Consider the following 22383-nt stretch of genomic DNA (forward strand, 5'->3'; position numbering starts at 1 on the left):
ACCATCCATGAAGCGACAGTCTTCACAAGCTTGGCCAAGTCTCCTCCCTCTGTGCATAGGGAGAACAAGCGTCCTCCATCCCTCCTCCTCCGCTGACTGGATTAGCTATCAAAGTCTTGGGCACCAGAGAGGGAAGGTCTAAGAACACAGGTCCGCAGGGCATCCTAGGCAGTCCACAGACCCCAGCCACTGGGGAGAGAGGGGTGCAGTTTGGTGCTTAGGCAGGCCACACTGCACCCCACAACCCCACCCCCACGAAAGCCAGGGACCAGGGAGGTTTGTTTCAGGTGTTTTATTAAGTGGGCCATACTGTAGCTGGTTTCTAAGTTGCAAAACAACATAAATTTTAACAGTAATAACATAGCCAGTTAGATTGTGACAAGCTTTTGTTTTTCTTAAAGAGAAAAAAAGAAAGACAAATACTTAAAACACACAATGGCAGGTTAAATAAATAAGACAGATGAAGAAATGACGAACCTGTTAAAACATGCTCATGTTTACTTCTCTGCAACTTTGCGCCAACAGGAAACATGATTTTCTGCATGATGGTGGCACAATGACATGTCCTGGCATGTCTCCTTCCCAAATAATACTGACAAAAAAAAAAGGCGGGGGAGGGGGAGATACAGATGTGGAGCTGACTCCGAAGTGCTTGATCAGAGGCACAGCTAAAAATCCCTTTGATTGGAGCATGGGATTTCCTGCTCCCACACCTGTGCATGGCCCGTGAAAGCCAGACACCTAGAATAATGTTAATATAGAAAACATTAGTTTAAAAACGCTGTGGAATGGCCTCTTCACCGTGACGGGGCGGCATGTGGAACAGCCCCACACGTGTGTGCAGGCTCAGTCGGGAGGCCACAGGCTCCCCGCTGTGGCCGTGCAAGGGAGGCACCAGCTTCAAAACAAGCAGTGCCAACCCTGCCCCTCTTCCTGTCACTCTTTCACATGAAAGTGTGTAAAAAGCAGGTCAGCAAATAAACTCTAAAATAGATTATTTTTTTCCAAAAATCCTCTAGTTTTCTTTTTACAGTAAGTATACATCGCCTCTCTGTCCCTGACAACTTGCTTGGGTCCCTTGGGGATGAAGAGGCAGAGCAGCAGGGAGTCTTCCCCCGGTCCTGCTGCTGGCTGGTGCTGGGAGGTCAGATGTCGATGCCCTTGACAAGGGACGTCTCCAGTGTGATGTTGAATTCCTGCAGGGTCTGCAGCACTCGGATCAAGGAATTGACAAGTGTGTGATCTTTGATCAGTGCCATGTCCTCATACATGTGTGCAGTGATGGGGCAGTCGGCCAGCAAGGCAATCCAGTGGTGCAGGAGGTGATCTCTGGCAGGGTGGAGTGGTCCAGGAAGGTCAAAGCAAGAGAAAACAAAGAGAAACAGGCCGAGGCCAAAGGGGATCTTTGAACCAAGTCTGAAGATGAGGAAGCTGGCACCTCCCCACAGCCCCACTTCCCTCCCCAAAGGAGCTTGCTTTCCACTGCCTAACCCTGAGAACAACCCCACAGAGTTACGCCTGTCACTGTCTCTCTTTCTCTACCTCCTTCATCTCCCTAGACAACCTTAGCACACACCAGTTACTAGGCTGACATTGAGTGCTCCCAGTACCAGGCTGAAGCTGTTCTCCTTCCCTCCAGAGCACCTCTTGTCCTCACTGCTAACACCACCAGGAAGTGCTAAGGCACATGACACTTCCCATGTGCCACTACTATTCCAAGAGGTTTGGTTTTATGACAGCACCACCTGCATGAGATGCCAGCAAAGGGCAAAGGAAGATGTTGGCCCCTCTGGAACTTTTGTGAGTCACCATGTGGGCGCTGGGAACCCAACTTGGGTCCTCTGCAAGAGCAAAAGGGGCTCTTGACCACTGAGCTGTCTCTTTCCAGCATCTTATTATTTTACTTTTGTGTTTTGAGATGGGGGGAGGGAGAGTCCTTACTATGTTGCTCATGCTAGCCTTATATGTCTAGGCTCATGCAATCCCCCCGCCTTAGCTTCCCAGGAGCAGGGGCTCCAGACATGCAACTCAGTGCTCAGCTTAGAGCCTGTATTTCAGCAGCACACCAACCCTCTCTGCACATGGCCTGAATGCCCACGCCTCCATGTTCTCTCAGCGCTGTTAACTTCGATGCATACTCCTCACAGGATCAGACCCACATTATTTTGGTCTTCCCATTAACAATGCAGTCTTACTACAGGAGGAATTTTCTCCACCTCAGTCTTGAAGGCCTCTAGCTTCCCTTGCTTCTCTTCCTTTTCTTTTTCTTTCTTTCTTTCTTCCCCCAAGACAGGGTTTCTCTGTATAACAAGCTATGGCTGTCCTGAACTTGCTTTGTAGACCAGGCTGGCCTAGAACTCACAGCGATCCACCTGCCTCTGCCTCCCAAGTGCTGGGTTTAAAGGTGTGTGCCACCACTTCCGGCTCCCAGTGTCCTTCTAAATGTGCTTCCTGTTACTGCCCTTCCCTCATTCCACTTGTCATTTGCCTCCATTAAAGACTCATCCCAACACCACCTACTCCCTGAAGCCTTTTCTGGACTCTCTCCTCTCTCTCCATAAGGCCTGAGACATTCAAATGTATACTGAAAGAATAACTATACATATTTACTTCCAATTTCCCCACAGGAGTGGTTTTGAACCTTCACGTCAAAATGTGGCCTCCATCATCCTTAATTAAATATATTCTACTTCACAGATCACCACAAATATACAAGATACAGAAGAAAATTAATAGCCTAAAAGAACCCTCCAAGGATGCCTGGGCAGTGGTCAGTGGCCACCCTGTATGGCAGACCTATTGCAGCATCTGAGTGTTGGCTGCCCTACCCTCTCAGCCCTGCAGTACCTGGCTCCCAGGCACACCAGCATCTGAAACTTGCCGTCCTTGCCGATGTTCCGGGGCGTGTTATTGATTGCAGTGACAAAACGGCAGAAGTTGCGGGCCCTTGTGTGCCAGTTTTCCTCTGGGACGACATCGTTCTGCTCCAACGTCTCATAATAGGTTTGTGCTTTCTCTGTGAAAAGCAGAAAGTTTTGACAATGGCTCCTCAAAACCTGTTCCACGAGCCACCTGCTGTGGGATTCTCCAAGCCCCCACAGGCAACTTCAGGAGAATAACGCAGGTATTGTGATGTCAGTGAGCATATTTAAAAATAATCCCTAGTTTTATTCATTTTATTCATGTAGCCCTTGACATAAACAGGGTCTTTTTCCCTGGTCTGAAGAGACAAGAAAGCTGAGGGCTGTCTCCTGTATAAAAACTCTCCAGTGGAGACCACACAGGCTCGGGATCCACACTTCCAACTCTCCTTTTGGATCTATAGGGACAGAGGGTAAGGACTTGGAGCTACACCTGCTCTAGATGAGAGATGCTTAGCATCTCCTGTTAAGTTCTCAGGAGGTAAAGCTTACACAGAGGATGAGCATGGTGTTGGGGTACTCAGGGCAAGCCGACAGCAGCCCTGAGGCGTGCCTGGCTTGGCTCCCACAGCTAGACCACATGCTACAGGACAGACCTTCGTATCTACATGCTCCTCCTACTCTTGAACCGCAGAGCAGCTCACCTAGGAAATCCCAAATGAAGACATTTTTGAAGAGCCGAGGTGACTTAAATCCATGCTGGAATGCTTGTTCCAGTGCAGAAACGAGACCACACTCCCCACAAAGCAACAGTGTGAGACTGCCACGCTAAGAAAGAAAACAGAATAAATGGCAGGCAGAGCTCAGCTGAGCTGTCCAACCACCACTGCATCCTAAAACCCACAGCCAGCAAGAAAGCTCGTCCTGTCTGCTGTCCAGCACCACTCATAGCAGTGGGCACACTCTTTCAGTGAGGAACTGCTGGAGGGCATGTGATGGAGTGAGGTCACACACAGGAGATTGTCCAATAGGGCTCAAAGCCAGTGTAATCATCATTTGGATAGAACAAGCAATTCCAGAAAAAGACAGTTAGAGGTTGTGTTTACTGGGGGACCCTAGAGACTCTACTTAAGTTATCAATATGGAAGGAAAACAGAACAACTGAAGCAAAGGCTTCTGGGAGGGAGTCTAGCCATCCCAAAGTAGGCAAGGTATGCTATACTGGACTCTGACTGGGCATGGCAATAGGAGGAGACCGGAAGACTGCCAGAACTTTGCAAGCAGGATAGACTACATTAATGAGTTCCAGGCCATCCTGGGATATGCCAGAAGACCTGTTGATGACTTTGGACTAGCCACAGCACTTGGACACTGAAGAATCTAACAAGGTAACTGCAATATCAAGATGACTCCCTCTTACTCAGGAGGCGCTGGGCTGCAGGGCAGGAAGGCTCACCTCTTTCTCAGGCTTATGGAAATGCTTCACAATGCCATTGACTGCCTCCCCGATGGACTCCTGGATCTGTCCCGTGTTCAGCTCTGAGAAAATCAAGCAGATATCATTAAGAAATCTCAGATGATAGCACACAGGAGACTGGGGACACAGGGAATAGGCCTGTAGGAGAAACAGGGGAGTGGGCACTCAAGAAGCAGGCTCTTGCCCACCTACTTCCGTACAGAGAGCTCTTCCCAAAGTCTTAGGGGACAAAGTCAAAGCTAAGAGAGCTCTGTCTTCCTGAGATGCCATCCCAGTTTACTTTCCACTTTACTTTGGAATTCCTGGTTTCCATAAGAGAGCTGTGACTGCCTGTAAACAGTCACCAGGAAGAAGGGGGCCAGAAATGACCCCTCTCCCTGACAGACAGGACATGGAAAAACAAGACAGGTCATCAGACACTCCTTCTAGGTCCCCAAGGCAAGGGCCACATACACAGGATGATCAAGAGAGGAGGTGGCTTTGTCAACAGTGGTGGCTCCTGGGGTAGCTGCACACACTGGGGCCAGGGCTCTCAGAAACCTGCAAATTCCCAGACTTCCTTCCTACTCACTGGGCTTATTGTTGGGTGAGATGGTTACAAGTCTCCGGATGACACTGGGGGACTGCTGAAGCGGTGGAGTCCGACAAGGCCTCTCATCCACCTCAGGCAGGGAAGTGAGCAGCTCCCCAACGAGCACGCGCTCCAGGCTTCCATCATCCACACCCTTTCCCAGCCATCGGCCACACGGAAACCTGGAGGTAAATCAACAGCCTGTGAGAGCTGCCCATTCCTCCAGCATCTTCCCTTGCTGCTCAGCAGTGCTGTCAACAAAACCAGAGCCTCCAGGCTCTCTGTGTCCCACAGTGTACAATCACCAGAACTACCTAGGTGGCTTGGGACATGTGTCCAGCAGTGTCATACATGTTTACCTGGTTGGAAACCATCCTGTATCTTTCAAGTAGACAAGGCAGAGCCAAGAGGAAATCACGGTACTATCAAACCTTAAGAGGCTCCCTTGGGGCACTCAGGGTCACTCACCTGTAGGTGTGTCCTGTGATCTCATTCCTGACCATGACAAACTCCACCAGCCACTTGGCATACAGGCCAGAATTATCATGGCCGATCTGGACAGTGGTGAGCTTCCCCAGGTTCTGGCACTGAGAGAGTAAAGACGAGGAGCCAGGTCAGACAAGCAGGAGCAAAGAGTGGCATCCTTGTTGGCACAGATCCGACTGGCTGCCTGCCACTGGCTCAGCCTCTGTAGGAGCAGGGCTCATAGCTCCACCCACTGCCAGGTCTGGCAGCCCAGCACCGTCTCCTAGACAGCTCATGGCTGAGAAAGAAGACCAGTGTCTGGAGTCAACCACTCCAAGTTGGTCCTGAGGCTTCACAAATACTGTGTATAACAACTGGGGGTGGGGGCGACTCTTGAGGAATTCCCCACTCCACCCAATCACTGCATATGCCCTAGAACAAGGAAGTATATGAGTTTTGACAAATAAACTCCTTCCAGCCAGTGACTATGGACAAGGTGCAGACTCTTCTAAATGAGTCAACTCTGGTCCTGGCCTCAGATTATCTCAGAACAGTGCTATGCTGACACACAAGGCTGTGAATCAAAGCCTCCATGAAGTCCTGCAGAAAACTTCCACAGCAGCTGTTACAAACTTGAGTCCCCTCAGAGCCCTGGGTTGGGACCCCCAGATATCACTTACCTCAAAAGTCATCTCTAGCACATTCCTGGGGATCTGCAGGATCTGTGTTTCACCCAGTTCTCCTGATATACAGATCCATGGGTTGGCGGTGAACATGGAGCCCCCCAGCTTCTTGCTTGGTACAATCAAAATGTGGTACGGAATCACTGTTTAGAGAAGCCACAGAGGTACTGGTGGGGACTGGGACTCTCTCACACCCGACGGGAGGGGCCCTGCTGCTCCAGGCACACCAGAGTGCGTGCAGCTCCTGCTGCACTGTTGTCAGCAGAGCTCCTGGCTGCTTCACATATATATCGACCTTGCTCTCACTCTTCTCAGGGTGACCACACAAACAAACAAACAAACAAACAAAAAGCCTATCTGCCGGCTCAGCTTTAAATGTAACCAGCTCCTGACTGAGTTCCATCTCAGTGTACCCATGAACCAGTGACACCGCACTGACAGTGACCTTAGCAGTCTGCATAGCTGCCACCTCTCTTCTGCAGGGCACGAGAGGAAAAGTTTGCCCTGGGTCTCTAGCTCTAGTTCAGCTCTACTCCAGCCGAGCACACAGCGTACAGCCCTAGTGGCTGAGGGGTGGGCGACGGCAGGAGCAAAACCCAAAGGCTACCAAATGAGGAAAGGATCTTGGCACCACAGAAAGATGAGGCTCAAAGACCTTAGAGTATTTTGAACCATCCTCCTCTGAAAGGAAGAGAGTGAGGCCCCCACAGGGACAAGCCCTGCTCACAGAAATATGTTATGGGCAGGGCTGAGCTGGCCTCAGTGACCTACTGTCACATGGAATTCTTTCTGTTACTTCAGGAAGAAATCTCTCTCTGGGGCTACTCCAATTCTGTGATGCCGAGACACCTCTCAGGTAAAATAAAAGGAGACTTTACAAGTATGCAGAGTGGAAGGCCACATGAGCAGTGCATGGAACAACACTGACTAATACAACAACCAAGGACGAGGACAGAGGGTTCAGAGAAAGCAGCCACGGAGAAGGAGCTGTTCCTCCTTACTTGTAAGGGAGCACACGGCCAGCAAGACTAAGGAGGAGGCATGGAGGTGTAACCCAGCACAGAGGCGGAGAGGGAGGACTGCCACGCGTTTGGTTTGATGCCAATCTTGGCTAAATAGTAATACTCTTCCCAAAAATTAAAAAAAAAATAGGGGTGATGGTGGAAATAAAGTATAAAGGAGACAGCAAGCCTGGGTGGGCTCGTGAAGCCTGGCTGCAGCAGGCCAGGGGAGCAGAGCAGAGCTACGCACGGATGGTTGTGAAGACGTTGGTGAAGCAGAAGTAGTCCACCGCATTGAAGGAGAGCAGGTGATAGAGGAACTGCTCTTTCTCATCATCGCAGCGCAGGAAGGCGTAACGCTTGTACAGCTTCCTGTCAGGCAGGAGGCAAGACATCAGCACATTAATCCCCAGCCGAGGGGAGAGGAGAGAAGCTAACTGCGCTCGCGTCCACAGCAGACGGCTAAGGAAAGCATGAGATCACAGGTCCGTCCAAGTCGCATGCTGGTGTCACATGGGACAGGTCATGGGAGCTCCTCTTCTGAAGCAAGGACTGGACTGGCAGTCCATCAGAGAGAAAGCAGACACTCAGGTTCTAGTCAGGCTGCTGTCCCAGTGTTTGGCCGTGAGTAGCACTGGCAGGAGGCCTGCAGTGACCATTCATTCCCAGGCCATGTCCCAGGCCGTCCGAAGCCCTGGGAACGGAGTCAGAACCCTGCTCCTACTCAGACTCGGCTGACAAGGGTCAGAACACCAAAGGCCGACTCCTTTGCCTAGCTGCCTGTACTAAAACCACCAGCAGCTAGGGAGGTTATAAAGCACCCTACCCACGGGTCCTAAGGGGAATACCTGCCCTCAAATAGACTCTACTAAGTGACAGAATGATTGGGAAATGCCAAGCTGTAGGGCTACATATAGTGAGTTTCTAGATGAAATGCTCTTCCTGGGAACTTAAGAACAGTGAGCTTCAATAGTCCTGCAATGTTTTCTAGATCAAGGGGGTCTAGAAGGCAGCACAAACGCAGACAGATGCTCTAAATCACAGGAAAAAGGATGTGTGGAAATTAGAGTGCTTAGACTTGACAGCCCTGAAATGATCAGGTAGCGACAGGGCTGGAAAGTCAGGTTAGAATGAAATAAAGAAATGCCTTACATCCTCAGGCTAAAGACTTGCAATTAGCTTTGTTAAATTACAGGTTTCTGCATTGTGCCCTAGAAATAAAGGGAGAAGTACGGCCAATTTTAGTAAGTTTAGTTAGTGAGGTGGGAGGTTGAAAAGAGAATAATGACTAAAATAAAGCAGAGCAGCAAAAAAAGCAGGAAGACAGCAAAGGGAGGAGCTGGGACTCAGCCTGCGGAACAGCAGACCACGGGTGGGGAGAGCCGGGAAGGTGTGAAGACGGTCATAGAAAACAGCAGCAACATCGCAGCCCTGAAGAGGAAGTTAGCCACATGATGTGAACCTGCTTCTGTTCTCTCTAAGCCACTGCTAGGTCTGAATGGAAACACATGCAGGGCTGGGGAGCTCAGAACAACAGCCAGAGAGTCAGGGGTGGGAGTCACCTCCAAGTGAGACCTGACAAAGAAATGGCTGTGTAGAGGCTAGAGGGCTGCTGATGCCAACATCTCGCAAGAGCCGGGAGAGAAAGAGATCAGGAGGCAGGGTGGTTACATGGCTCAGTGAGTGAAAGGGCCTGTTGGCAAGTCTGAAGACTCGAGTTCACCCTGAGGCCAACATGGTGAAAGGACAGAACTGACATCAAAAGTTGTCCCCCACTACCCCTGCTTCTCTCTCACACGCACACACACACACACACACACACACACACACACACACACACACACAGTGAATATTGTAATTTTTTTAATGGAAAAAGAGCAGAAGAGTGTAAGCTAATTGTACCTATACAATATCACACAGCAGTTTCAAGGTAAAGAAAGCATTATACAGCTCCAGTCACCAGGGTAAGGGGAGCACCATACAGCACCAGTCACCAGGGTAAGGGGAGCACCATACAGCACCAGTCATCATGGTAAGGAGAGTACCGTTCAGCTCCAGTCACCAGGGTAAGGGACGCACCATTCAGCTCCAGTAACCAGGGAAAGGGGAGTATGATTCAGCTCCAGTAACCAGGGTAAAGAGAGCACCATTCAGCTCCAATAACCATGAGAAGGTCAAGGAGATCTGGACTCACAACAGGTGAGCTCTTTTGTTTCTCTAGAGTTTGTAGCTCAATGAACTTCGTGAATAAGGGCCCTCCACCTTCTTCAGTCTACAAGCTGGCTGAAAATGCCAAAGGCTAAAGACTAATCTATCAATATTGATTCTTGCAAAGCATGAAGTGGTAAAGGAAAAACCAACAAATCCAGTGGCAAAGCAAATGCCTGCCTGGGGGACAAATGGTCCAGGAGTCCAAGAAAACTCTGGTAAAGGACACTTCTCACTGAGTCCTAAAGGAATTGGCAGATGAAGAGAGGATGAGAAAAGAGCCGCACAGGTGAACAAGGAACAACTGACACCTGAAAAGGAGGAACACATGGCAATAAACTGAGGTACAGGGTGGAGGAGACTATGGGTTGGCCCTGGCTCAAAAGAGGTAAGGAGTTTCCTTTAATTCTCCAACCCTTTGCTTCTCAGGACAGGAAAGAAGCAGAAGAAATGCTTCCTGGCCAAAAGGTACCAGGAAGGAGAGGAGCACCCCTAATTTTAGGCACAGGCTGAAAGGAAAGAGAAGCAGAGAGCAGAAGCACGCCTCCACAGCTGGGGAGGAGAAGGGACACTGGGAACACTGCAGGACTTTGTCACTGGATGTCACTCTAGCAACATGTTCAATTTGCTCTCCTCACCCTCAATTTCCAGTTTCCCTGGCCATGCTGGAGCCCAGTTCTACTCCAAGCCTTACTTGGTGAGCTCGTGGTCTGAAAGAAGCTGCTTCAGGTGTCTGGAGAGTAGCTTCTTCTCCATGGACAGCCGGACCCATGCTCTGGCCTTTCCCACATCGGTCTTGATTTCCCCAATATTCTGGATGTGCCTAAGGGAAAAAGCGTAGGGTGGGGTGGGAAATGAATCACAGTCGCAGCCTCACCTGTGAGCCAAAGAAGCCAGGCAAGACGCCAGCCCTAGCCCACCCTGGGAGAGGCTCCCTCACTCTTCCACGTGGCTTTGCAGATAGATTTCTTATTTTCAATTTAGGAGAAAGAACAGATAGTATATATTTCAATAAGCCAGGCTACTCTAAGCCCTGGAGTTGTGAGATACTTTGCTGTGCTCTTTCTCCTGGTATAGCTTTCCAAGTTGACAGAAAACCACCTTTTAATATACTATACAGAGACCAACAGGAAAGTTAGCTAGTTAGCTCAATTGAAATGCCTTAACTGTCAGGGAGATCTTGCGGATTGTGTTTCAAACGCAAACAACAACTGAGACAAGACTTTAGTGGCCAACTTCTGAATGAGGAGAGACGGACCTCATATCCTGAATTAGGGAGATCCTCAGGGGAGACATGACAGCGCTGGCATCAGACTTTCTCCGTTCTGAATCAAGAAGTATTCCTGGAACAACAAAGATGGTCATCTCCAAAGAGATCTGGGTATCCAAACTGGTAACGACCCTCTCACATGGTAAATCACACACCCACAGCAACAGCTTGTTCCATCATGAATACCTTAAACAGTCATTTCACAAATATTAAGTTGCCAGTAGAGACCAGATTTTATGCTTTTGTGCATTATTTAATTCTTGAATAATCTGTAAAATAAGCCAAAGAGGGTACACAGTCTAAGCACTTAGAAGGGTTGACTTTGGCAAAGTTTACTTTTGTGGTAGAACAAACGTGAGCACAGATCTGACTCCTAATCCTCCGTGTATGCACACATGGTGAGCCAGGACACAGTACTAATCCTCCGTGTACACACACATGGTGAGCCAGGACACAGTACTAATCCTCCGTGTATGCACAAATGGTGAGCCAGGACACAGTACTTCCAGCTGGAGCTGCCATCCACTTCCAATTCTGTCTTCAAAAGAGGTCCTCCTTTCTGGAGGACCAACATCTTGGATTTCGTGCCGGACCCTATGTTTAAAGCTTTAGTATTCATCACCAAGCTAGTGTAGTTAATCCCTTAGCAGTAACTGCCATAGCCTTCCTGAGAAGACTCTGGGATTCACACACTCACAAAGTATACCAAAATCCCCTTGTAGGCTACTTCAGGTGCCTGTCCTTGGTCTTCAGGCAATTATCTATCCACATCCAGTGATAGTTCAAGGGCATGAAGTTCATGTCCACTTTGTAAAATTCCATTTAAACTTACCTTTACCATTAAGAATAGGCAATTACGAGTAGTGTCGCACACCTTAGGCCTAGCACTGGTTAGACAGAGGCGATGGAGCGCAGTGAGTTAAAGCCAGCTGGTTTACATAGAAAGTTCCAGGGCTACACAGGACCTTGTTTTTAAAAAGAAGGAGGAGGAGGAGGAGGAGCAGGAAGAGGAGGAAGAGGAGGAGGAGAAGAAGAAGAAGAAGAAAAAGAAAAAGAAAAAGAAGAGAAGAAAGCCAAGGAATGTAAACTCCCTCTGGCAGACAGGAAGAAAGGATGGATAAAGAGAGTTGAAGGCCAGAGGTAAAAGGACACAGTGTACGTATGGGAAGGGACACCTCTGGATGGCACGAAGGACCTTAGGTGAGTACATAAGAGGTCTGCCTCTAACCCAGACATTTTAATTAATGTATTTTCTTTTTCTTTCATGTACTGCATGATCTTACATCAATCCTGATCCTTCTGAGACTTCAGTTTTGAGACTTCTTATAAAGAGGCTGGACTAGATGGCCCTAGAGTCCCTACAAGCTTCGGGTTATGTTTTCGGTTTTGCTTTTGTTTTGTGAGGTGGGGGATATAAAGAAAAGGCTCAGCAATTAAAAACATTGGCTGCTCTTCTAGAGGACCAGAAGTTTAATTCCTAGCATCCACATGTTGGCTTATAACTGGCTCTAACTCCAGCTCCAGGAGACTATGCCCTGGGCTCCATGCTCATGTCAGAGAAATGAAAGATGGAGCGGGAGAGAGAGGGAAAGAGACAGAGACAGAGACAGACAGACAGACAGACAGACAGAAAAAAAAGGAAAAGCAAGAAAGAAGAAAGAAAAGAAAGCCAGCTTCTTGCAAACACCAGGACCATAGTAAAACCCAACGTCACTTTTCTAGTTTTAATTACAGCCCATTTTTTAAACCAAAATAGGATGCTTAACGTTTACTGATCAAAAGGGTCTAGAAACAGATAACAAACAAAAGCAAACAGACAAGAATATCGCTGTGGTCTAGGTGATGCTCTGTGTTTCAGCAAGCCTGGTGGCTCCATGCTTTTGGTTTTTTTTGTTTTTTTTTTAAGATTTATTTTAAAGCAGGGCCTGGTGGCACACACCTTTAATCCCAATATTTAGGAGGCAGAAGAAGATGGATTGCTATGAGTTCGAGGCCAGCTTGGTCTACAAAGCAAGCCCAGGACAGTCAAGGCTAACATAGAGAGACCCTGTCTCAAAAAAAAAAAAAAAAAAAGATTTATTTTATCTTTATTTTTGAGTGGGCACCGTGTTTGAGTACCTGTGGAGACCAGAGGAATTTGATGTCCTGGAGCTTGCGATCCACCCAACATGGGCAGTGGGAACTAAACTCTGGTCCTCTGCGAGAAACAATGAACACATTGTTTTTAATAAAAGATTTTATTTTTCTTTAATATGAATTAAATGCCCTGCCTGCATGTGTTTTTGCACTGTATTTGTTCCTGGCAAAACACAGTGTAGGGTCCCCTGGAACTGGAGCAATAAATGCTGGGAAACCAACCCAAGTCCTCTGGAAGAGTAGCAAGTGCTCTTATCCACTGAGCCATCTCTTTCCAAGTCCACAACACTCTTTCAAAATAGGGAGAGGAAGAAAAAAAAAACATTCAAAGCAAAAGCTTCATTGGGCTGGACAGGGGGTTCGTGATGCTCACTTCAGCAAGGGATGAGAAGTAAGCTGAGACATTCTCTGCACAAGTGAACAGACCACCTTACCTGAGGTACTGAGGCTTCCTGATGTGAGCTTTCTCTGCCGATTTTCCTGATAATGTAACAGATGAGACCACAAAGCTGATTTCCCCTGGAAGCAATGAGAGGAAGAAACAGTTATTACAATATTCAACATGCAAGCACCAATTTTTGCTAAAAATATTAATGCTATGTCTTGTTTCCAATTCCCTCCAATACACAATGTACATAAACATGTCCTCTGCTAAAATCCAGGAGAAATAGAATGAAGATAACAAAAAGCTGAAATGGTTCCCAACTATAGAATACAAAGGAAGTATGTCCAAAAGGGCACAGTAAGGAGCCATGAAAGGAAAGTAAAAGACAACCTCTAAATGCTCTGGTGGAGAAAGGTCAGCTCTTGCCCTATAGAAACAAATACCTAGACTATAAGAATCTACATAATGACTTCTAAATCTCCTATTATATTTAAAGGCATCTTGTCCTTAGTTGCAGCCTGGGATAAATAAGTCAGGCTAGCCTCGAACCCACAAAGATCCTCCTGTCTCTGCCTACTAAATGTTGGGATTAAATTATGTGCCACCATGCCCAGCTCCAATCTTGGTTTTTTGCTTTGCTTTGGTTTGGTTTTTCGAGACAGGGTTTCTCTATGTAACAGAGCTCTAGCTGTCCTAGATTCGATTTGTAGACCAGGCTGGCCTTGAACTCACAGAGATCCACCTGCCTCTACCTCCCAAGAACTGAGATTAAAGATGTGTATCACCTAGCCTGGCTCTCCAATCTTGTTTTTTAAGACAGGGTCTCTCATTGGCCTGTAGTTCATCAAGTACTGGCTGTCCAGTGAGCCCCAGGGATCTACCTGTCTCCTCCTCCTCAACAGTAGAATTATAAACACTCACCATCATTAGCTTTTTCTTTATATATTTTAAGAGTTATTTATTTATTATGTGTACAGTGCTCTGCCTGCATGACAGAAAAGGACATTAGATCACATTATAGGTGGTTGTGAGCCACCTTGTGGCTGCTGGGAATTGAACTCAGGACCTCTGGAAGAGCAGCTAGTGCTCTTTACCACTGAGCCATCTCTCCAGCCCTCCCTGCAATGCAAGTCCTGGAGACAGGACTCAGGTCCTCATGCTTGTACAGTAAGCATTATACCAACTGATCCATCCCCCCAGCCTCTACAACTATCAAAGATGATAAATATTTCAGTTTCATAATCATGTTCTATGTGATTAATAAAAATATAGTATGCACTATATTAGCAACATAATTTATAATAATCTTACAAAATCTTTCAGTTTTACATTTAATGGAAATAATAATAATGATAGACGTTATTGTTAAATTTTAAAGCTGGGTCAATCAGCTGAGGTGCCTATTTAACATAACAAAGCGCACCTGGAAGCTGGGTGTGGTGGCTGACACCTTTAATCCCAGCACTCAGGGATATAAAGGCAGGTAGATCTCTATGAGTTCGAAGCCGGCCTGGTCTACAAAGTGAGTCTAGGACAGCCAAGGCTACACAGAGAAAACCTGGGGGGCGGGGGGAGGGAAGAACGTGCCTGCCTCCAGGTTCTCCCAGCATTCCCCAGTCCCTACCTGCCACGGGACATGCTGGCATATCCTGCCCTCTACCCTGAGGCTAGTTTGTACTCTCCCCAGAGGCTCTTCCCTATATGATCCAGACATTTTGGTTACCTACTTTCTCTGTGTTCTCTCTCACTCTGCCCTTCTGTCTCTCTCTGTCTTTGTCTTTGTCTGTCTCTGTCCCTCCCTCCCTCCCCCCTCCTCTCTCTTCCTTTCTGCTTCTCTGTCACCCTGTCTGCATGACAACTTCCCTGGCCTCCTTCTCTATGACCAGTGAACCCACCTAAGACTTATACCAATTCACCCTGCATTTATTTACTTTTTAACCCGGTCTGATCTGGCCTATACTTGCATCATTGGTGGAGAAGAAACCTATTAGCTCTCATACCTCAGTGCTTGCTAATACTAAAGCACTATGTTAAACGTCTAGAATATAGTATCTTAGTGCTGGGCTGTGGCTCAGTTGGTAGAGCAGTTGACTAACAGGTACCAAGCCCTGAGCCCAATCCCAGTGCCACATAAACCCCTGTGTAACAGCCCATGCTTGTAATTTCAACACTCCAGGGGTGGAGCCAGGATCAGAAATTTAAGGACAGCAAGAGCTACATAGAGAGACCCTATCTCAAGAAAATAAAAATGAACCACACCTGAGGTCTCCACATGTACACATACATATACATATATGAATCCTACACATGAGTCATGGTATCTTGAAGGATGATTATAAAGAGATGACAGTTTGTAGGTGGCAAACTGAACTTAGTCCTAGTAGGCAGCAGTCTGCTCCCTGACCTCAGACTCCCAGGTGCTATTGGACTTGTGCCTTGGCAGAAAGGAAAATAGCCGTGTCACCAGCTACAAGTACAACTTCTGACTTCCCAAATGCCAGGGTTCTAGGGTACTGACTTGTAGTTTATCTAATCCTTGCAGTTACAAATAGCCTGCCTTCTTGTAGACTCCATCTTCAGTGGCAAATCAAGGCAGTAATGGGTTACACAGTGAACTCAAGGCCAATCTACTCTAATAGCTTTGTGGGTAAGAGCTTGCCACCAGGACTAAGGAGACCTGAGTTCAATCCTTTTGTAGAATAAAGAAAGAGAGAGAGAGAGAGAAAGGAATCCTACAAATTGTCGACTGACCTTCTCCTACCCCTTTCTCTCTCACACACAAGCCCCCACCCCTAAATAAATTAATCAAAAAAATCTTTGAGTAGAGCCAGGTGTGGTGGTGCACACCTAATCCTAGTACTCTTGGGCAGAGGCAGTCAGATCTATGAGATTGAGGCCAGCCTGGTCTACAGAGCTCAGAGTTCCAGGACTGCCAGGGCTACACAGAGAAACCCTGTTTCCAAAAAGGAAAGAGAAAAACATTAGATCCAATGGTAGAGTGCTTGCTTAGCATATATGAAACTATGGATTTGATTCCTAGCACTATAAAAACCAGGTGGGGCACATGTCTGCACTAGCACTTACAGGAAGATCAGAAGTTCAAGGTCACCCTTGAATACAAATGGAGTTCAAAGCCAGCCTGTGCTACATGAGACCTTACTTCAAAACAAGTACATGAAAATAAAAGATGGCTGCCTTGACTACCACTTAAAAGTACATCACTGAAATAAGGAAATTCTCCAAGAACCAAACACTCAACTTGTCAGAGATCTCTTGCAGACCTTCAGAGAGAGCCTCATTTCTACTAGGACTGTAAAATTAATGCATGGTTGTTGCTTCCTGAGCTCAGGCCCTCTGTTCTCCCTCCAGACACATGCCAACAGGAGAGGATTTATCAAGCGGACCTGCAACTTGCCCCCAAGAAAGATGCCATTTTGTTTGTTTTAACTTGGTTTTGTTTACTTGTTTGTTTTGTTTTGTTGATTCTGTTGTTTTTTTCAAGACAGGGTTTCTCCATGTAGCCCTGGCTACCCTGGAGTCACTTTGTAGACCAAGCTGGCTTTGAACTCATAGCAATCTGCCTGCCTCTGCCTCTCGAGTGCTGGGATTAAAGGCGTGTGCCATCATGCCCAGCTTAATTAGTTTTTCAAGACAGGGCTTCTCTGTGCAGCCCTGGCTGTCCTGGACTCACTCTGTAGATCAAGCTGGTCTCCAACTCACAGATCTTCCTATCTCTGCCTCAGTGCTGGGTTTAAAGGCATGTGCCACCACCTCTTGGCAAAAGATGTCATTTTTAAAGGTAGGTTTAAAACACACAGATGTATAAACCTTATCTATTTTTAAGGGGGGAAAAAAAGCCAAGCTCACATTTGTTTAGCTGTTGATATCCTACATATCAGATATTTACATTATGATTCATAGCAGTAGCAAAATTACAGTTATGAAATAACAATGAAAATTTGTATAGCTGTGGGGGAGGAAGGGGGAGCACATTACCACAACATGAGGAACTGTATTAAGGTCACAGCATTAAGAAGGTTGACAACCACTGGTATGGGGAGACTAGTAAGTGAAACCAAAGGCTAGAACCATTACCTGCTTCACTTGTAGCCCATGGCTCCAGATTCTTTCCAGAAGGTCACAGAGGCTGGCAATCAAGGTGTTCTCTTCCACACCAGTGATGTTCACCTCCCCGTGCCCCAGCTCCACAGCCTCTCGACCCATCTTCTCAACCAGCATTCTCTTGGTCTAAGAATGGGTAAGGACAGATCCCCACAGTGAGTAGAACAGCACGTAAGCACAGAGGACCGTGGCAGCCTGCATGGCATGGTGCTGGGCTGGGAAGGACAAGATGAGGAAGGCCCAGGGACAGTGTATTTACAGCCATGTAGGTCAGGGTACGGGGAGTGCAAGCTTTCAAAGTTCGGTTAAGAAGAAGGTAAAAACACAGCCATCAGCATGTGACCCTAGCAGGGGACTTCATTACTCTAGTTCAAGCCTTTGCCTTTATGAGATGAAAAGAGTTGAATAAAATCCTTTGCTCATGCCCACCTCTGATATTCCCCTTAAACACTTAAACAAATGTACTGAACAAATCTTCAAGCACACATATAACCTAGAAATAAATCTGAAGTATCTCTCTAGAAAAAACAACAAAAAAAATCTGAAATAACTAAAGGAAGCAAGGAAGTTATTGAGGATAAATTTCAGGTAAAAATCTGCAAATGCTTTATTGTACATTTGTAACAACATCATCAATGTCAATGATACTTGAGGAACATGAAATCTTTCAAGAAATGTATCAACAATGTTCCTGAGAGCAGGAAAGGTAACAGCATATTGGAAAACCACAAGTGTTTCAGCATGAAAAACTAAACTAAGGGGCTGGGGGAAAAACCCAACAAAAAACAACTCAGGGTTAAGAGCCTGTCCTACTCCTGTAAGAGGGCTTGGCCTCAGTCCCAGAACCTACATTGGACAGTTCACAACAGCCTGAACTCAAGCTCCAGGAGACTTGATGCCCTCTTCTGGCCTCTGAGGACAGTTGCACTCAGGCACACAATCACAGACATAAACACACACATATTTAAAAAAACAAATCTTGGGCTGAAAAGTTGGCTCAGTGGTTAAGAGCATTTGCTATTGCAAAGGACCCCAGGTTCAATTCCCAGCACCCACAAGGAGGCTCTCCACTTCCTCAGGCACCAGGCATGCATGTGGTGCACAGAGACACATGCAGGCAAAGTACTTATACACACAAAATAAAATAAATTTCAAAATATATTAATAAATAATTAAAATATTGAAATTAAACAAATCTGAATTTAAAATATCAATTCTGATAGAATAATCTAGCTTTCGTTGTTGCTTGTTTTTGAAACAGGGTCTCTCTATGTAGACCACACTGGCCTCCATCGAACTCAAGAGATTTGCCTTCTTCTACCTCCTCAGTACTGAGATTAAAGGTTGTACACTACTATGCCCTGCTTAATCTAAGTTTTTTTTCTTTAAGTTTTTAGTGGCACTCATGTGTGTGTCTGTCATGTATGTTCATGTGCGTCTTGGGGGAATACATGTGTGTGCGCATACGCATGTGTGCATGAGTGCCATACATGTGTGGAGTCAGATGACTTGGTACCTAGTCTCTTTACCTGATGGACAAGACTGACTCCATTTAAGATTAAAAGTCAGCTGGGCAGTGGTGGTGCACACTTTCAATCCCAGCATTAAAGAGGCAAAGGCAGATGGATCGCTGTGAGTTCAAGGCCAGCCTGGTCTACAAAGTGAGTCCAGGATAATAAAGGCTACACAGAGAAACCCTGTCTCAAAAAAAAAAAAACAAAAAAAACCAGCCATCTTGTTACAAGGTCAAAATAAATTCTTTTCTGTTTTCTGTATAATTTGGGTTTGACCATATCTTGACCCATTTTTTTTGGAATTTGACATGTTCTGCACCTAACTTTAACCCTGACAAAAATGAGATGTTCTGCCAAATAATTGTGAAATGTTCTGCCAAGTTGCTATATAACCAAAAACTCTTGAAAACCCCCGAAGCCTTGAAGTTTGAGGGCTAAAATAAACCCCATCTTCTTCTGTGTTCAATGCTATTTTTTACTTCAGGGAGATAGTTCTGTGTGACAAAAAATAAAGCTTGCTTAATTTGACCAAAGAATTCAAGTAATGGCCTTTACTCTTGTTTAGGAGATTAACACACCTACTGAGCCATTTTTCCAGCCCAATCTTCTTGAAGTAGGAATTTCTTCTAATTTCACTGATAATGCTCAGGATACAGCAGAGAACAAATCAGCTGAATTATCCTAAAAATTATCATACTTTGACTTGTATAAAGACTTTATTAGAAATTACACCTATAACTTAAATATGGGCTAGAGAGGTGGCTCAGAGGTTAAGAGCACCTGAGGTCCTGAGCTCAACTCCCAGCAACCACATGATGGCTCCTAACCATCTAGAATGAGATCTGGCGCCCTCTTCTGGAGTGCAGGAAGAACACTGCATACATAATAAATAAATCTTTAAAAAGAAAAATTAATCTTTCAGCCAGGTGTGGTGGCACACGCCTTTAATCCCAGCACTAAGTGAGGCAAAAGCAGGTGGATCTCTGTGAGTTTGAGGCCAGCTTGATCTACAAAGTGAATCCAGGGTAGCCAAGGCTATGCAGATAAACCCTGTCTTGAACAAAACAAAACAAAACAAAAACCAACAAAAAAATTGATCTTTTTATAATTTTTTTTCTTTGGAAAAACAAGCAAACAACCTAAGCCTAAACTAAATAGCATCTGAAGAATTCCACAAACTGCTATTTATTTTCTTTTTTAAGATGTATGTATGTGAGGAGAATGGAAAAACAAGTGAGGGGATAACAATCAGGATGTAATCTGAATAAATTATTTAAATAAAATAAAACAAAATACCAGTTGGATAATTTAAAAAAAAAAAAAGATGGGGCTAGAGAGATGGCTCAGAGGTTAAGAGCACTGGTTGTTCTTCCAAAGGTCATGAGTTCAATTCCCAAAAACCACATGGTGCATCACAACCATCTATAATGAGATCTGATGCCCTCTTCTGGCATGCAGGTGTACATACAGGCAGAATACTGTATAAATAATAAATAAATCTTTTTTTTTTAAAGATTTATGTATGTATGTATACATGTGTGCACGTATTTATTTTATGTCCATCAGTGCTTTGTCTGCGTGTGTATCTATGTAAAGGTATTGGATCCCCTAGAACTGAAGTTACAGATGGTTGTGAGCTGCCATTTGGGTGCTGAGAATTGAATCTTGGTCCTCAGGAAGAGCAGCCAGAGCTCTTACCCACTGAACCATCTATCCAGCCCCCAAAACTGCTATTTCTAAATGTGACGGCTGTCAGATTACAACAGATATGCAAAAATATTTCCAATATGCAAACAATAAAGCAACAAGAGCTGGGCACAGTGACGCACGCTTGTAATCCCAGCCCTGTGGGAGGCAGAGGCAGGAGGATCACTGTGAGTTCGAGGCCAGCCTAGTCTACAAAGTGAGTCCAGGACAGTCACAGACTGCACAGAGAACCCCTGTCTGGAAAAACAAACAAACAAGGCAACAAGATTTTAAGGTTAGTACTGTCCCACTATATAAGGAGTAAGGCACATGGATGGCTTGCCAAGCAAACCTGACGATCGAAGTCTCCTCATCAGAACACACATGAAGACGGAAGGAGAGAACTGACTTATGAAGTTGTCCTGACCTCCCTCCCACCAACACCCCCCACCCCACCCCCACCCCCACCCCGGGAAAAACAGCAGCACTCAAGTGTGTCCTCAGCTCACCTTGTTTCGGCATTCCTTCAGCAGGCCTTCTACAAACTTCCAGTTGGTTTGGGCGATGACTGAGGGCGAGAGGTTGGACAGTTTGGGCTGACGGATGGTGCTGCCCATATTCCTGGCTTCCTGGATGTACTTCTACACCAAACGCAAAAAGCAAAGACCTTTCATATCCATGCACAGAGACCACAGCAACAGGACTGGTGGGCTCCTGAGGAGGGCACTGCAACCCACACTTCCTTACTTGGCTATACTGGGCTCAAATACACACATGCAATTCTTGTACTAAAGGGAAAAACCAAAATAACACCATTTCTGGTTTTGTTGACATGGGTACAATAAATTACCTTTGATTTAAAGACACAAGCAGCAAAAAATAAAAATAAGGACACAAGAGGCATTTACACAGGTGTGTATGGTACACACACACACATACACACACACACTAGCAGGCATATCCAACTTTTTGGAATTTTAACATGGCATTGTTTTCTACAAAGTTTACACTTAAGACCTGGCAGTGGAGTTACAAATTACAATAAACAAACAAACAAACTGGTCTCACAACAGTTTAAGTACATTAACAGTTTATGTTAGGCTACATTCATGGGTATCGCCAGGAATCCACGAGTTAGACATGCCTGTAGTGAGAATTTTGGTTTCTTCAAAAACTCAGTTATGTGGCTATGTTTTTGTTTTAATCGCAGGTGTGGGATATGGGGCTGCTTCAGTTTGTCCACGGCAGCTGACTGTGATTTGGCTCATGCTCTGGGAGGGGTGTAATTTTTGCCAGCTACAGACAATTGACGTTTGGAGTTTTGGGGATTCTTGAGAGGGTATAAATATGAGACCCAGAGAGGGCCGGTGGCAGCTACTGCTTCCCTGGCGCTGCTTTGCTGTTGCTGGATTGCTGGTTGGAGAAATTCTGACAAGAAAGATTATTAGACTTTCCCCCCAAAGAACGAGGCACCCCTAACCAGCAGGGTGCACCTCCTTCCTCTCTAACCTTCTTTCTTGCCTACCTACTGCTGGGGGCTTGGAAGGGATTGGGGTGGAGGATGATAGCTATAAGAAACCAATAAAGCGGAGCTGGTGAGATGGCTCAGTGGTTAAGAGCACTGTCTGCTTTTACAAATGGACCCAGGTTCAATTCCCAGCACCCACATGGCAGTTTCCAACTCTCTGTAACTCCAGTTCCAAGGGATCTGACACACTCACACCAATGCATACAAATTTTTAAAAAAAGAAAGAAAGAAAGAAAAGAAAAGAAACCAATAAAGTAGCCAAAAGCTCGGCCACACATGCCTGCTACCGTTTGTAAGAACTGCCTTGGTTGTGATGTCTCTTTACCACATCAGAAGTAACTACAACACCATCCCACTCCTTATTCACATAAAGAAAAAATAAATAAATAAATAAAGCCCACATCTTTTCTGTTGCTGCCATAAAACACAGGCAAAAGCCCCTTAAGGTAGAGAGGGTTTATTTGGGCTCCTAGATG

The 22383-nt window shown here is 46.0% G+C and overlaps 1 protein-coding gene across 3 annotated transcripts in view; it reads right to left on the reverse strand.

Moving 5' to 3' along the window:
* Positions 1-277: 277 nt before the first annotated feature.
* DENND5A (DENN domain containing 5A) overlaps positions 278-22383 on the reverse strand; it is a 63928-nt gene continuing 41822 nt past the window's right edge. For 2 of the 3 annotated variants that reach the window (XM_084772498.1, XM_084772497.1), the window contains 13 exons: positions 20889-21020; positions 17153-17305; positions 13107-13191; positions 10525-10609; positions 9961-10089; positions 7309-7430; positions 6055-6200; positions 5378-5496; positions 4910-5091; positions 4318-4400; positions 3566-3689; positions 2848-3016; positions 278-1329 (listed from right to left, as the gene is read on the reverse strand). In XM_084772498.1, the coding sequence (XP_084628624.1) occupies positions 1146-1329; positions 2848-3016; positions 3566-3689; positions 4318-4400; positions 4910-5091; positions 5378-5496; positions 6055-6200; positions 7309-7430; positions 9961-10089; positions 10525-10609; positions 13107-13191; positions 17153-17305; positions 20889-21020 (1713 nt within the window). In that variant the 3' untranslated portion in view covers positions 278-1145. The remainder of the gene's footprint in view (positions 1330-2847; positions 3017-3565; positions 3690-4317; positions 4401-4909; positions 5092-5377; positions 5497-6054; positions 6201-7308; positions 7431-9960; positions 10090-10524; positions 10610-13106; positions 13192-17152; positions 17306-20888; positions 21021-22383) is intronic. The other variant, XM_084772499.1, reaches the window with a different exon arrangement.

The sequence above is a fragment of the Acomys minous genome (genome assembly GCF_964271855.1).
Source record: "Acomys minous genome assembly, chromosome: 2".
Taxonomy (NCBI): Eukaryota; Metazoa; Chordata; class Mammalia; order Rodentia; family Muridae; genus Acomys; species Acomys minous.